Source organism: Saimiri boliviensis, chromosome 2 (assembly GCF_048565385.1).
Source record: "Saimiri boliviensis isolate mSaiBol1 chromosome 2, mSaiBol1.pri, whole genome shotgun sequence".
In the NCBI taxonomy this organism is placed as follows: Eukaryota; Metazoa; Chordata; class Mammalia; order Primates; family Cebidae; genus Saimiri; species Saimiri boliviensis.
Genome location: NC_133450.1, coordinates 184961249 through 184976951, shown reverse-complemented (window position 1 = coordinate 184976951; position 15703 = coordinate 184961249). Strand labels below are relative to the sequence as shown.

At 38.9% G+C, this 15703-nt stretch overlaps 1 protein-coding gene across 1 annotated transcript in view; it reads left to right on the top strand.

Moving 5' to 3' along the window:
* Positions 1-15703, top strand: part of RIGI (RNA sensor RIG-I) — a 61459-nt gene that overhangs the window by 19459 nt on the left and 26297 nt on the right. Inside the window, exons 3-10 of the mRNA XM_003939729.3 lie at positions 4055-4236; positions 5191-5338; positions 5943-6062; positions 7831-7938; positions 8338-8491; positions 9026-9284; positions 9600-9762; positions 12213-12317. Coding sequence (XP_003939778.1) covers positions 4055-4236; positions 5191-5338; positions 5943-6062; positions 7831-7938; positions 8338-8491; positions 9026-9284; positions 9600-9762; positions 12213-12317 — 1239 coding nt within the window. The remainder of the gene's footprint in view (positions 1-4054; positions 4237-5190; positions 5339-5942; positions 6063-7830; positions 7939-8337; positions 8492-9025; positions 9285-9599; positions 9763-12212; positions 12318-15703) is intronic.

The following is a 15703-nucleotide window of genomic DNA, read 5'->3' as shown; positions in this document are numbered from 1 at the left end:
AGTTGGATAGTAGGTTCACATATATTTTTTTTCTTGTTATATTCTTATATATGTTACAAATATTCTGGTACATGCATCAAATTTTACATACTTTTAAAATTTCTGTTTTCAGAGCTATGGTGTGTTCTATCAACAGAAGAATCATGAAGTTCATAAATTTGGAAAGGAGAGCTTTATTTTTCATAAAGGGTTGCAGCCTGCATGGTGGCCATTTTGACAGGCTGGGAAGTACAGCCTCCAGCCAGAAGCCAGAAATAGGCACTTTGAGGGTGGGAAGAGTAAAACAGATTTATGCTGAATGGGGTGACCAAATATTCAGTAAGCTACAGAAGGAGTCATGAATATGAAAGCAGAAGCATGCACCTGCACAGTTGAGCTTCATGCCTTTCTATGGGACCCGTGTTCAAAAACTGGCAGTGTTAGCATGATCCAAGGGTGGAATTTTTGGCCCTCTGATGTCAGAAGGTGAAGCAGAGGACATGAAAATCCTCACTGCACATCCTCCATAGACTGACGAGACCCACTTCGTGGTTGGTGGTCTCTTAGGAAGAAATGCTGGTTGGTTGTTGTGTTGAAACTGCAGAAGGGAGGGGAAGTCAGGGATTGGTTGAAATCAGCAATGGAGCAAATCTTTCCAAAGGGCTGGTTTCTGTTTCTCTTCAGAGAAAGCACTGTTTCTCCACTTTGGGGATATAATTAATCTGGATATTATAAGTCATTTTAATCCTTACCAACCTGTTAGGTAAAATAGTACTTTTAATTTTTATCTTAAAAATTGAATAAGTTTTAGCATTCAAAGTCCTAGCTAGAGCAAGGAAAAAAAGAAGTAAAATAATCTGTTTGCAGATGGCAGAATCTTATATGTAGAAACCCCTAAGGATATTAGAAAAAACTATTACAACTAATTCAGAAAAATTTCAGGACACAAAATTGACACCAAAAGTAGTCACATGTCTGTATACTAACAAATAATCCAAAGAGAAAATTAAGTTAACAATTCCATTTTATAATAGCGTCAAAAAGATTAAAATAGAAACCTAAACATGGAAATAAGAACTCATACCTTGAAACCTACAAAAACATTGCTGAAAGAATGAAAGATGACACAAATAAATGGAAAGACATCTGCATTCATGAACTGGAAGACTTAAGATGCCTGTACTTCCAAAAGTGAGCTATAGATTCAGTGCAATCCCTATTAAAATCCCATTAACATTTTTTTGTAGAAATAGAAAAAATTATCCAAAATTTATAGAGAATCTCAAGGCATCCTGAGTAGGCAAAATTTTGATAATGAGGAATAAACCAGGAGGCCTCACCCCTCCTGATTTCAAAACACATTACAAAGCTATAGCAATCAAACTGATGTGGCATTGGCATAAAGACAGACACATAGGCCAAAAGAGCACCCAGAAATAAATCCTCAAGTATATTATGGTCAAAGGTGCCAAGATCTCTCAATGGGGAAAGGACAATCTCTTCAGCAAATGTTGGGAAAACTGGATATCCGTATGCAAAAGAGTGAATTTTGACACTTAAACCATGTATTTACAGTTCTCCACAGAAACAGAACCAATAGGATATTTTTATGTGTGTGTATATATGATGAGCTATGTAAACACATTGTTACTTACATGTATGTGTATATTTTTGGAATTGGCTCACATGATTATGGAGGCTGAGATGTCTCATGATTTGCTGTCTGCAATCTAGATAATCAGAGGAGCAGTTGGTGTAATTCAGAGTCTGTAGTCCTGAGAACCAGGACCTCTGATGTCCAAGGGCAAGAGAAAGGATGAGCTCAAGAAAAGAGAGAATTTGCCCTTCTTCTGCCTTTTTGTTCTCTTTTAGTCTTCAATGGATTGGATGATGTCTACACACATCAGTGAGGGTGAATTTTTTTTACTCAGTCTGATTCAAATGCTAATCTGTTCTAAAAACACCCTCACAGACACACCCAAAAATATTTTACCAGCTATCTGGGCATCCCTTAGCCCAGTCAAGTTGACATATAAAATTAACCATCACTTGCTATATACAAAAATAAGCTCAAAATGCATTAAAGACCTAAATGTAAGACTAACACTATAAAACTCCTAGAAGAAAGCATAGGGGAAAAACTTCATGACATTGGACTTGGCAGTGATTTCTTGGACATGATACGAGAAGCATAGGCAACAAAAGCAAAAATAGACAAATGAGACTATATGAAACTTACATGCATCAAGGATATAATAGGGTGAAAAGTCAACCTATGGAATGAGAGAAAATGTTTGCAAGTCATGTACCTGATAAAGGGTTAATATGTAGACTATATCAAGAACAACTACAACTCAACAATAAAAAAATCAAATTAAAAAATAGGCAAAGGGGCTGGGCGCATGCCTGTAATTCCAGCACTTTGGGAGGCTGAGGCAGGTGATCATCTGAGGTCAGGTGTTCAAGACCAGCCTGGCCAACATGGTGAAACCCCTTCTCTACTAAAAATACAAAAATTAGCTGGACGTGGTGGCACATGCTTGTAGTCCTAGCTACTCAGGAGGCTGAGACATGAGAATTGCTTGAACCCAGGAGGCAGAGGTTGCAGTGAGCCAAGATCATGCCACTGCACTTCAGCCTGGGTGACAGAGTGAGATTCCATCTCAAAAAAAAAAAAAAAAAAAAAAAAGGCCAAGTATTTGAATAGACATTATTCAAATATGGTATGCAAATGGCTAATGAATGTATGGAAAGATATTCAACATCATTAATCATCAGAGAAATTCAAAGCCACAATGATACCACCTCACCCCAATTAAAATGGCTTCTATCTAGAAAATAAAGTTCATTGGTGAGGATGTGAAGAAGTTGGAACCCTGTGCCTGATTGGTAGGAATGTCAAATGGTGTAACAGCTATGGAAAACAGTATGGCAGTCCCTCAAAAAAACTGAAAATATGTATCACCATATGATCCAGCAATTTTGTTTCTGGTGTATTTCCAAAAGAATCGAAAGCAGGGTCTTGATGAGATATTCGCACATCTGCATTGATAGCATTATTCATGATAGATTACAAGGTAGAATCAACTCAAATGTCCATCCGTGGATGAATGGATCAACAAAATGTGATCTACACATACAATGGAATATTATTCAGTCTTGAAAAAGAAGGAAATCCTGCCACACATGGCAAAATGAACATACCTTAAGGGCATTGTGCTGAGTGAAGTAAGTCAGACACAAAAAGACAAATATTGTATTTTGCTACCTATATAAATTATCTGAAGTAGTCAGATTCAGAGAAACAGAGTGGTGGTAAACAGAAGCAGGGGGAGGGGAGAAAAAGTAGTTGTTGTATAGAGTTTTAGATTTGCAAGGTGAAAAAGGTGTGGATTTCTGTTTTATAACAAAATGAATCAAACTCGACTGAAGTGTACATTTAAAAATAGTTAAGATGGTAAATATTTAATCTGTTTTTTACCACAATTTAACAAAAGAATGAGGTTAAACATCTTGTGTATGTTTGTTGGCCATTAGTATTTTCCTCTGAACTTTCTAAATATGATTTTTAAGTAAATATCTTTTAAAGGCAGACAGAATAATATTAGGTAAATTTCCCATTTACTTAATATTAACTTAGAAAAATTAGAAGGAAAGTTCCTTGGGGCAGCAGTTAAGATTTAGATCTCGTTCTGCCTTCTTTACTGCTTTCCCCTGAGAGGATAACGACAACAGACCTGTTGAATCTGACTTTGTAAAGACAAATCAGAGATTGCAGTTGAAGTCCATGGGGCACTTGAGAAGAAAGATTTTATACTAAGATCAAAATGTAGGACTTCATAGTTGTTCTTAGTACTCTTTCCTAATAGATAATAAACATTGCTAGAAGACCTCACGTGTTGGGTGACTAAAATGAACACTGTTTTCTTTTTGAAAAATCAATGACAATTAGGGGTAATTTGTAGATATTTCTTGAATTCTACTACCATATATTCAAATATGATTTCTGTGATACTAATCTGGAAGTATTTTTCAGTTGGTTTCATGAAAGTCCACTTTTTCTCTTTCTTTTCAGGTTATTCTGGACTTTATGAAGCCATTGAAAGTTGGGATTTCCAAAAAATTGAAAAGTTGGAGGAGTATAGATTACTTTTAAAACGTTTACAACCAGAATTTAAAAGTAGAATTATTCCAATAGATATCCTTCCTGATCTATCTGAATGTTTAATTAATCAGGAGTGTGAAGAAATTACACAGGTAAGTTAATATAAATTACTAAAATTGGGAAAATAATTATAACATGGGGCTTCTATTTTCCATACTTTTTAGACCTGAGAAAGATCACTGAAACCCACAAAAGTACTCCTAAACTAATACTAGGCTAGTACTTTTAATGTGAACTGAGTAATGTTTATGTCACAAATATTTTCTTGAAGTTTGCTGTATTTTCAGTTAATATCACCATAGTCTGTGAACAGTATTTTATGCTAAAGTAAATTGAACAGTTGAGCAAATGAGAAAAGACTACAGACTCTAGCAGTTAAGTGTTTAGACTCTGGACACAGAGGAATTTTGTTAGAATCTTAGCTCAACCACTTACTAGTGGTATGATCTTGGGCAAGTTACTTAGCATCTCTGAATATCTGTTTCTTTGTGTGTAAAATGTAAATAATGTGCCTTATTAATATGGTATTTTTTGTAAGGGTTAAATGAGATAATATATGTAAAGTACTCATATATGGCTTGCACAGAGTACATGTACAATACACTTTAGTTATTATGATTAATAATAAAAGTCACACAAATTCCTCTACCCTGAAAAAAATTGTAAATATTTTGTTATCTGTTTCCAAATATTTCTGTATGCCAATATATTCATGTTGGGAATGGTCGCCAAATGATTATTTTCCTAATATTGCTAATGAGGATCTCGGAGGCGATGAGAAGGCTTGGCTTGACATAGTGACAAGGTTTGACCTAGTGATGAGAAGCCTTGTCATGTGTAAAGGACAAGGGTGAAGGAAAAGGTATCTTAAAAGACTGTATTGGATAGGGCAAAAATTGTCGTGAATATGACCCATTGAACCATAATGTTCAATGGCTTTAAATCAGATAGTACATGAACTGATGAACTGACATTTCTTTGATAAAAACTGATAAAGGGAAAACTTTTGGGATAATTGATCAATAAACTACAGTTGCCTTGCTTAGATTTGCTCCACTAAGGGAATGATGGCAGGTGCAGAGAAATTGGTGGAATGCCTTCTCAGATCAGACAAGGAGAACTGGCCCAAAACTTTGAAATTTGCTTTGGAGAAAGAAAGGAACAAATTCAGTGAGCTGTGGATTATAGAGAAAGGTAAGACACCGTGCCCTCCTCATATCTCTACTCAGGGCTTTGTTCATTCCAGCTGGTCTTTTACATCCCATCAGAGGCGTTTTCCCCTCAGCCAGAGCTACAGCTCTAGTGCGAGACCAGCAGGAAGCTCAAATCTGGGAGGGAAGCAGTTTCAAAGGCTGAGTTTGATAAACATCTGAATGTCTAGTCTTAGCTTTCTTAGGCTTCTGTCCGTATAAATATGCATCTGATTTCTTGGGTCAAGAGTCAGTCAGAAATGGAAGACACGAATGTCTGCTAAATCATGCCCCTCTTTTTTTTTTTTTTTTTTTTTTTTTTGATGCATATGAATCCCTCCGAGGTCTTGTTAAAATGTGGATTCTGATTCAGTAAGGCAATACATTCCACACTTTGAGCAATATAGCTGTAAATTACATTGGAGGTAAACTCTAAATTGAGATTTTAAACTTAAAATGATTTATTTTAACTCTCTTAAAAGGTGAAGGGGAATGGTTGTGAGAAATTTTAATAGAAGTTAAACATCTTAGTGTTTTTGTAGAGCTTTCACCATCAAAACTATAAGCAGATTATATTAAGATTCTAAGACTTTTTTGGCCTTAAAAAGGTATAAAAGATGTGGAAACAGAAGATCTTGAGGAGAAGATGGAAACTTCTGACATACAGATTTTCTACCAAGAAGATCCAGAATGCCAGAACCTTAGTGAGAATTCATGTCTGCCTTCAGGTATCCCACCTGGTTTGTTCTTTTCCATAATGGTGCTCTTCTGGTATTTGGTGTGGGGACATGTTTTGCAATACCAGAAGTCACAGCCTTGTGAAAAGGTTTGTAAGGAAAATTCGAAAAGAGAATTTATATTACAATAGATACCTTTTCTGTCTTTAGAATGCCATTTTCTCCTTCTAGGTCTTCTTCCACTATCTTGCTTTTCTTCTTTTACTATCTTTTTTCTTGTTTTTTACCACTAAGAAAGTATGTATGTGTCTACATTGGAAGTGTACATAGAGTCTTGACCAAAACGCAATGTCTGTGAATTCCCAAATCAGTCTTGCTTTCTAGTCTTTCTAAAGAAAGACTTTAGAAAGTCTTCTTTTTGTGAGCCACTTGCTCAGTTTCTTTTAAGGATCCCAGGGCTGCCCTGCAAGTTGATGAAGTTAGTGTGCAGCTCCTTTTTCTCATGTACACAAAGGATCTGTGTAAGTTAGCTGTGGCCCTGTGAGGGCCCCTTATCTTCTTGAAGCATATTTTCTTGACAGTTTTATGAGACCAGAAAGTTGCATACTATGCCATAATAAAGAATTATTTATAAAAGAGTATCAGGAAAGAAATTAGGTTTAATAATGAGCAGTGTTAGAAGAAAAACGATATTAGGATAACGCCATAGAAATAAAATGTGCAGATTACTTCTGCAACTGGATGTTACAAGTGTCTTTTTCTTTTATTCCTTTTTTGGTCATTCCAGAATAAAATCTGTTACCCTGGAAAAAAAACAAAAACAAAGAAAAAATAGAATAAAGTCAATGAATATGCATTGCTTTAAATTGTCTGACGTGAAGATTCTTATGTCTTTTTTTGTTTGTTTTTGAGATGGAGTCTCGCTCTGTCACCTAGGCTGGAGTGCAGTAGTGCAATCTCAGCTCACTGCAACCTCGGCCTCCCGGGTTCAAGCGTTTCTCCTGCCTCAGCCTCCCTAGCAGCTGGGACCATGGGCATGTGTTACCACAACTGGCTAATTTTGTATATTTAGTAGAGATGGGGTTTCACCATGTCAGCCAAGCTGGCCTCTAACTCCTGACCTCAAGTGATCTGTCCACCTCAGCCTCCCAAAGTGCTGGGATTACAGGCATGAGCCAGTGTGCCTGGCCCTTACATGTCTTTTCTGTGAGGGTAATTCACTTAACTTTTTAGAAATTTTCCCTTTCTCTAAAATGGGTAGGTTAGACTCATTAGACAATTTCCAAAGTCTTTGCTAGCTTTAACATTTTATATGCTTACCTGTTACTGAGATAAAGCCTTTGATTATTTTTTAAAACTTCTGGTTGTATTGAGAGAAAATGCCGTTTGAGAACCTGAAGAAGGACAAAGCATTATTGCTACTTAAGAAATTGCTTTGGTAACAGTTTGGATTTCCTCAAAGATCTTGGGAGGATTTGTTGCTTTGTTCCATACAGCACTGCCCTTAACAAATGGCCAACTTGTCTTACCCAGATTTGGGCCATTCTTGCTGTGGTTTCTCTTTGTTAGGCTTCCATGATTGTATAACAAATAATTCGTGGGTTTTTTTTCTTTCTTAACATCAATACTTTGTCACTGAGAGAATTTTGTACTTCAGATTAGTGGGAAAGCTAGAATGGCTAACAAGGAAAAGATTCTAAACTGTCTCCAATGAGGCTCTTCTTGCTAGAGTCAGAATTTGTGGGCTTTAGACTGTGGGTATTTCCCTGATTCCTCAGAGCAGGAGCTATTTGGTAATTTGGTTTCTTTTGTATTCCAGAAGTGTCTGATACAGACTTGTACAGCCCATTTAAACTAAGAAGTTACCAATTAGAGCTTGCTTTGCCTGCCAAGAAAGGAAAAAACACAATAATATGTGCTCCCACAGGTAAGCCAATTGCCATTACTTACATGGTTTTGTTTGTTTCCTTTTTTTTCTTTTATTGAATACTGGGACAGAATGGGCAAGTTTCAGATTTTTCCTTGTTCCATGTGTCTTTTGAAAAAACTGTCCTAATGACGTAATCCTAATGTATTTTATGGGACATGAGAAGGTAAAGAAAAGTGCCCTCTGTTAGCTTGCTTTTTGGTTCTGGCTGTTTGCATGCTATCTAGGGAGCAGCTTGATATTTTTTAGTCATAGTGTAAATTCCGTCATCATTAATCCATCTAAATTATCAATTAGTCAGCTCTGTGGTATTAGAAGAGCCAAAAATAAATGCCTTTTTAGAGAAATATCTAATATCATATGAGTTACATGTTTTCTTTTTTCCTTACATGTTAAAAGGTTGTGGAAAAACCTTTGTTGCACTCCTTATATGTGAACATCATCTTAAAAAATTCCCTCAAGGACAAAAGGGGAAAGTTGTCTTTTTTGCTAATCAGATCCCAGTGTATGAACAGCAGAAATCTGTATTCTCAAAATACTTTGAAAGACTTGGGTAGGTAATAGTTGGTTCAAACTTCTTTTTCTTCAGTTTCATGTAATTGATGTGATTTCTGTTTTATTTTTGAATCAATGATTAAAAAAATTTATATTAGATTCAGCTTTTGTATAATCAGGATATAATTCATTCATGGATTCAAGTCTTTTTTGTTATATGTGCCAGAAGTCTTAAACTCCCCTTGTTTGCCCTTGTATGGGGAATAAATGACTTCAGGGATAAATGTGATGTGTAAGTGGCACATTTAACTTCTTTAGTGATTTTATAATTTATTTGATATTATTCTTTTAGGGTTTTCTTTTGTCTCTTAGTCACTTAATATATATTACTTTAAATTACAACTAGCTTGGATTTATTGATCACTTACTATGTGTCAGGTCAAGCACTTACTGTGTGCTAAGGACTTGCCTACAGCTATACTCCTTTTGGACTCAGGGAGAACTTAATCAGTTGATGTTCTGATCTAGCATTTCATCTTCATGGTTCCTTATTCACATTGTGGTTGGTAATATGGAACTTCTGTCATTTCAGGTATAGAGTTACAGGCATTTCTGGAGCAACAGCTGATAATGCCCCAGTGAAACAGATGGTTGAGAACAACGACATCATCATTTTAACTCCACAGATTCTTGTGAACAACCTTAAAAATGGAACGATTCCATCACTGTCCGTCTTCACTTTGATGATATTTGATGAATGCCACAACACTAGTAAACAACATCCATACAATATGATCATGTTCAATTATCTAGATCAGAAACTTGGAGGATCTTCAGGCCCACTGCCCCAGGTATCTCCAGAGTCAGACGAATTCTTCAGAAAAGCTATAATCTTCCTAACTTTTATCTCTTACTCTTGTGGTCACATTGAAGATGTCCTTCTCAGGTCCTAAGTCCATATTATACAACTCATTTTTAATTTTGGTTCATTTATTCATTTGTTCACTTAGTAAATATGCATTATATGCCTGCATGTACCATATGCTGTGTGTCAGAAAAAAAAACAAAAACAACAGCCCTACTCCAGCAGGAAAGAGTTATATGAGGAGTTGTGGAAACATTGTGCTATTTCTCAGACATCTAATGACTTGGAATGCTTCTTACAGGTCATTGGGCTGACTGCCTCGGTTGGTGTTGGGGATGCCAAAAGCACAGATGAAGCTTTGGATTATATCTGCAAGCTGTGTGCTTCTCTTGATGCGTCAGTGATAGCAACAGTCCGAGACAACCTGGAGGAACTGGAGCAAGTTGTTTATAAGCCCCAGAAGTGTCAGTTGGATCCAGGAACAAGCCCTTTGAAATTTGGTTCCTCTCTGCTAGCAGTAGTTCAGAGCCATCTAGACGAACACTGAACTTTGACTCTTTCTCTGTTTAGTAGAAAATATTTAACTCTAAACTTGAGTAATAGTCACATTTTTAGCCTCTCTCTCTAACTGAGCTGTCTTCCCAAGCAGTGGATGAACCTCAGAAGTGGCCTGTAGAGAGCAAACGTTCTTCCTCTTTGGTTCCAAAAACCTCTTATAAAGGTACTAGCGATGCAAAAGAGAGGATGAGAGAATTTACGCATCACATAGCCAAGAGCTGGGCTCAGCCTTTTCCCGTGGTCTGTGCCTGTATGGTCATCACTGTTTGAATATTGTATTTGATCATTTTAGTTGAAATGGACTGATCTGAATTCATGATATCCCTCCTCAAAAGATCAGATATGATTTTTCTTTTTTTTTTTTTGAGATGGGGCCTTGCTCTGTCACCCAGCCTGGAGTGCAGTGGCGTGTCTCAGCTCACTGCAACCTCTGCCTCCTGGGTTCAAGCGATTCTCCTGCCTCAGCCTCCCAAGTAGTTGGGATTACAGGCACCTACCACCGAGCCTGGCTAATTTTGTATTTTTAGTAGAGACAGGGTTTCACCATGTTGGCCAGGATGGTTTCGAACTCCTGACCTCAGGTGATCTACCTGCTTCAGCCTCCCGAAGTGCTGATTACAGATGTGAGCCACCATGCCCGGCTGGATATGAATTTTTAATAAGACTTCAACTGTTGATTTATGTTATTATTATACTAACCCTGCAAAGAAGAGGGGGGTACAGAAAATATATATGATTACACCCTTGCTCTCTGAGTAGTATGTGACTATATGTCTGAGGTAGAACAAATCCACATGGAATAGGGAGTGTTGTAGGTAAGCTGCTTTTCGAAGGCTGTTTGTAAGGAGTGTGATGTACCCAACCCCAGCTTTTCAGGGTCACATATGAATTTCTTCATAATCCTCTTCCTCCTGCCCTCTGAGCTTCATCGCCTCCAAACATTCATAAACCCAACGACGTCGCATTCCTCTGGGCTCCTCAAACATGCCTTGTGCTTTCTCTCTGCAAGCTTTTGTCTGTGCTTCCTTTGTATATCACTGATCTTTTTTTTCTTTTTCTTTGCCAAGTCGTGATGGAATATAGATGACTACTCTTGCTTTTTTCTTTCTTCTTTCTGTATTTATTCTACAGCTGTGACTCTGCTGGAAGAATTAGGTGTTTGCCTATGTTTTGTGACACTTTTCATGTCCTAGTGCTTTTTTTTTTGAGACAGAGTCTCGCAGTGTTGCCTAGGCTGGAGTATAGTAGTATGATCTTGGTTCACTGCTGCAACCTCCACCTCCTGGGTTCAAATGATTCTCCTGCCTCAGCCTTGTGAGTAGCTGGAATTACAAGTGTGTGCCACTACGCCCAGCTAATTTTTTGTATTTTTTAGTAGAGATGGGATTTTGCCATGTTGGCCAGCCAGGCTGGTCTTGAACTCTTGACCTCAAATGATCCACCCTCCTCGGCCTCCCAAAGTGGTGGGACTACAGGCGTGAGCCACTCTGCCCAGCCGCACTTTGCATGTACTCCTGTAGTTAGTTAGCCATGTATATTCCTCTGCTCTAAGATCACAGCCCTCTATCGAGCATGGAGTGTGTTCTTTCAACTGTTTATAACCAAACCATGGCACATAGTAGGCAATTAATAATTAGGCTGAAACAATACACTGATAAATGGTAGGATCAGTGTGAATACTGCTGGAGGCTGTGTGGGGAGGGAGAGTATCAAAGCACAGAGACGGGGTTAGATTGTGACACTTGAGGAGACATGAGAGATGCCAGCCTCATCAGAGAAGAGGTTGCAGGACAGCCACAGTAAGAAGCTGGTTAGGCCAGACGTGGTGGCTCACATCTGTAATACCAGCACTTTGGGAGGCTGAGGCAGGTGAATCATAAAGTCAGGAGTTCGAGACCAGCCTGGCCAGTATGGTGAAACCCCATCTCTACTAAAAATACAAAAATTAGCTGGGTGTGGTGGTGCATACCTGTAGTCCCAGCTATTCAGGAGGCTGAGGCAGAAGAATCACTTGAACCCAGGAGGCGGAGGTTGCAGTGAGTGAGATTGCACTACTGTGCTCCAGCCTAGGTAACAGAGCGAGACTTTGTCTCAAAAAAAAAAAAAATAAAATAAGCTGGTTAGATCTATACCATGAAAGACAGATGTTAAAATCAGTACAGGAAGCAACAGAGAGCCGTTGCAAGGTTTTTGAGCATTTATTATATCTAGACCACCTGCCATTGAGCCTGGAACCTCAGGTTTTTCAGAGGGTTTAACAAAGGCAGAAAAAGGTTTGAGAAATATCTACTTTGAACTACAGTCTGTCCTTCCTGAAAATATACTCACTCTCTCTTTTTTTTTTAAATGTCTCTAGTTTTCAGGAAAGTGGAATCACGGATTAACGACAAATTTAAATGCATCATAGCTCAGCTGATGAGGGAGACAGAGAGTCTGGCAAAGAGAATCTGCAAAGACCTCGGTAAGATAAATCTCATATTTTGTGTTTTCTCTATTTGGGAATAGCCATATATTGTTCACTATGGTCTTTTTACATTCTCCTTAGTTCTGACAATGTCAAGACCATATCCAGAGATAGTCTTCCTTAATTATACGTTATTTAGAAGCCTTATATGTCCTCCTTATTCTTTTTTTTTTCCTTTTTAAATCCAAAGTAAGTTCATCTGGACACCATACTTAAGTCAGTTCATTGCCTTCTTGACCTTCTAAATCAGCTTTCCCTCCTGAGTTTTCTATTTACCTGAATGAAGCCACCATTCCTTTGCTGGCTCAGATTCATACCTTGGGCTGATCACCTAGCACATTTCCTAGCACTAAAGGAGTGCGAGTAGAGATGGGCCAGGGGAAGACAGTGAGGGCCTGGCTTTGAATTTTATCCTAAAAACAATGGGAAAGAAATGAGAATTGAAAACTGATTAGTGATGTAATAAAGATATCAGTAAATGAGCAGGACCAAACAGAAGTCCAGTAGAGAAGGACTGGAGAAGGAAGGAGACACGTGAGAGGCTTCCAACTGGGAATGTTAGGACTGGATGGCTAACCAGATTTGGGTGGGGCTGAGGGAGGGGCAGGAAGGGCTGATTTCTTCTTAGGCTTCTGGCTTAGGCATCTGTAGGAATGCCAGTGGGTGGTCCTGGTTCCAGGACTAGAAGCAGTTTTGGCAGGTACAAAGTGAGTTTTGAGTTTTAGAGATGTTGAATGTGATGTCTGTAAGACACCTCGTGGTGTATCTCCATCTCTCACACTTACTTTGCTTTTCTCTTCCCTTTTCATTCATGGTTTAATTTCTATTCTAACTATTCTAACAGCCTTCTAGCTGGTTTTGCCTCCCTGAACTCTCTCTGCCACTCAATCCCTCGTGAACTAGTCTTCATCTTCATGAGTACATTTTATCATGTCACTGTCCTGCTTAAAAACCCTTTGCCTACAGGGTAATCTTCACACCTCTAACCTGCAGTCTGAGCTCTGCCTGAACAACTAGGTTCTACGTATCTTTCCATTGTTATCCTACTACTTCCCTACCTGAATCCTTTGATTTAGCAGTTCCCTGAATGTGTTCATTCACGTTTATTCATTTAGTGCTAAGGAATGTGCTAGATGATGGGAATACAGCACGAACCCTAAGTCACAGCCCCTGTCCTCAAGGCATTTCTAGTCTTATGGTAAAGCCAAAATTAGATGAGTAGTAGTAGTAATAAAGCAGCTGGTATGGTGGGGTGATAAAGGGTGTTTCAGGCAGAGGGAATAGCATATGCAATGGCTGGGAGGCTAGAAAGAGTATGGGGACTTCATTAGTCCTGTAAAATGCAGAAGTGAGAGTGGCCAGAAATGAGAAGCAAAAGCAAACAGATGCTAGATCATGGGGAGGAGCCTGTGAGCTGGGCCAGGACTTTGGCTGGAGGAATCCACTCAAGGCTTTTAAGCAATGGGGTAGAACCATTTCTCATCTGTAATTTTGCAAGCTCCCTCTAACTGCTGGGTAGAGAATGGGTTGGAAGGAAGAAGGCAAGAGGAAGGGAGACCAGTTTGGAGGTTGTCATGTTATCCAGTGGTACATGTGTTCTGAATTGGGGAAGTAGCGGAAGGATGGAGAGATGGCGATGGAGTCACGTGAGTTTCTATTTTCTTACTCCTCCTACCTCAGGTACCCTGCCTCCACCTTTTTGCCAGTCCAATTCCAGTTAGTTGCTCATTTCTAAATTGCTTAGGCTATTTTGACACCTACCCATGTTCAATCAGTATTTGTTGGCTCATCATCTTTACTGCTGGCCACCTTGTTATAGCTGCATCTTGGAAAGAAGCGTGTCACAGTACTACTTGTTTGGGTAGCCGCTATTGTTCCTATTACTGAAAATAGTGAGGGGAAGAATTTAACCCAGAAATGTAGCTCTTGCTTATGACTTTTTTGGTATTGTGCTCTCCATGAGGAGCCTGGGGAACTGATGCCAGAGTAACTCACAGACTCAGCTTCTTGAGAACACAGCCATACCCTCATTGTCGTTTTATCCCCAGCACCTTGCACAGAGCCTGGACCACAGCAGATGCTCCAGCTGTGAACCAAGCAAGTGAGGCTTAGCCTAACAGATGCACACAGACAGATGTATCCATAAGTGTCTTTTGAGGGCCTATTCTATTCTTGGCCCTGTGGATGCTGCTCTGGAGAACAGGAGGCCCACGTTCACAGCAAAGCAGAACATAGGCTGTGCTGATTTCTAAATCTCCTATCTATCTATCTATCTATCTATCTATCTATCTATCTATCTATGAATGAATGAATGAATGAGACAGAGTCTCACTGTCACAGGCTGGAGTGCAGTGGCTCAATCTTAGCTCACTTCAGCCTCTACCTCCTGGGTTCAAGCAATTCTCCTGCCTCAGCCTCCCAAGTAGCTGGCACTACAGGCATAAGCCAACACGCCCAGCTAAGTTTTGTATTTTTAGTAGAGATAGGGCTTCACCATGTTGGCCAGCATGGTCTTGATCTCTTGACCTTGTGATCCACCCACTTCAGCCTCCCAAAGTGCTGCAAATACAGGCTTGAGCCATGGTGCCGGCCAATCTCTTGCTTTTATGTATCCTTTTCCGATGAAACTCTTGAAACGTGTTATTTTTACTCACTTACTCATTTTTAAAGGCAAAGTGGGTTTTTCATGTCCATTGTTTTAATTCTGGACTTCTTGGTTGTCAGCTTGTAGAACCAGTAGAGCTTGGGCATCTGACACATGGGTTTGAATTCCTGCCCTTTCTCCACGTACTTGCTGTGTGAGTTTAGGTAAATTACTAAGCTTTTCTGAATTTTAGTTTCCTGATATATGAAATGTAATATGTATCTCAGGATTGTAAAAATTAAATGAAATTATGTATGTAAGGTTCTTTGATTCTTGGTACATAGTACTCAAGAAACACACACACACTCATAAGGTGTATCTCAGGGTTGTGAAAATTAAATGAAATGATGAATGTAAGGTTCTTTGATTCTTGTTACATAGTACTCAAGAAACACACACACTCATAATGTGTATCTCAGAGTTGTGAAAATTAAATGAAATTATGAATGTAATGTAGTTTGATTCTTGGTACATAGTACTCAAACACCCCCACCCACCCCACCACCCACCAGATGCACTGCTTAAAACTCATGAGAGGGAACAAGGCAAGAGGTGGGAAGACCAGTTTTGAGGTCATCATATTATCCAGCAGCACATTGATGTGTTCTGAATAGTGGAAGTAGCAGAAGGATGGAGAGATGGTGATGGAATCACTTGAGTTTCTATTTTCTTACTCCTCCCACCTCTTGTACCCTGCCTCCACCTTTTCACCAGTCTGAATCTAGTTAAATCTACTTAA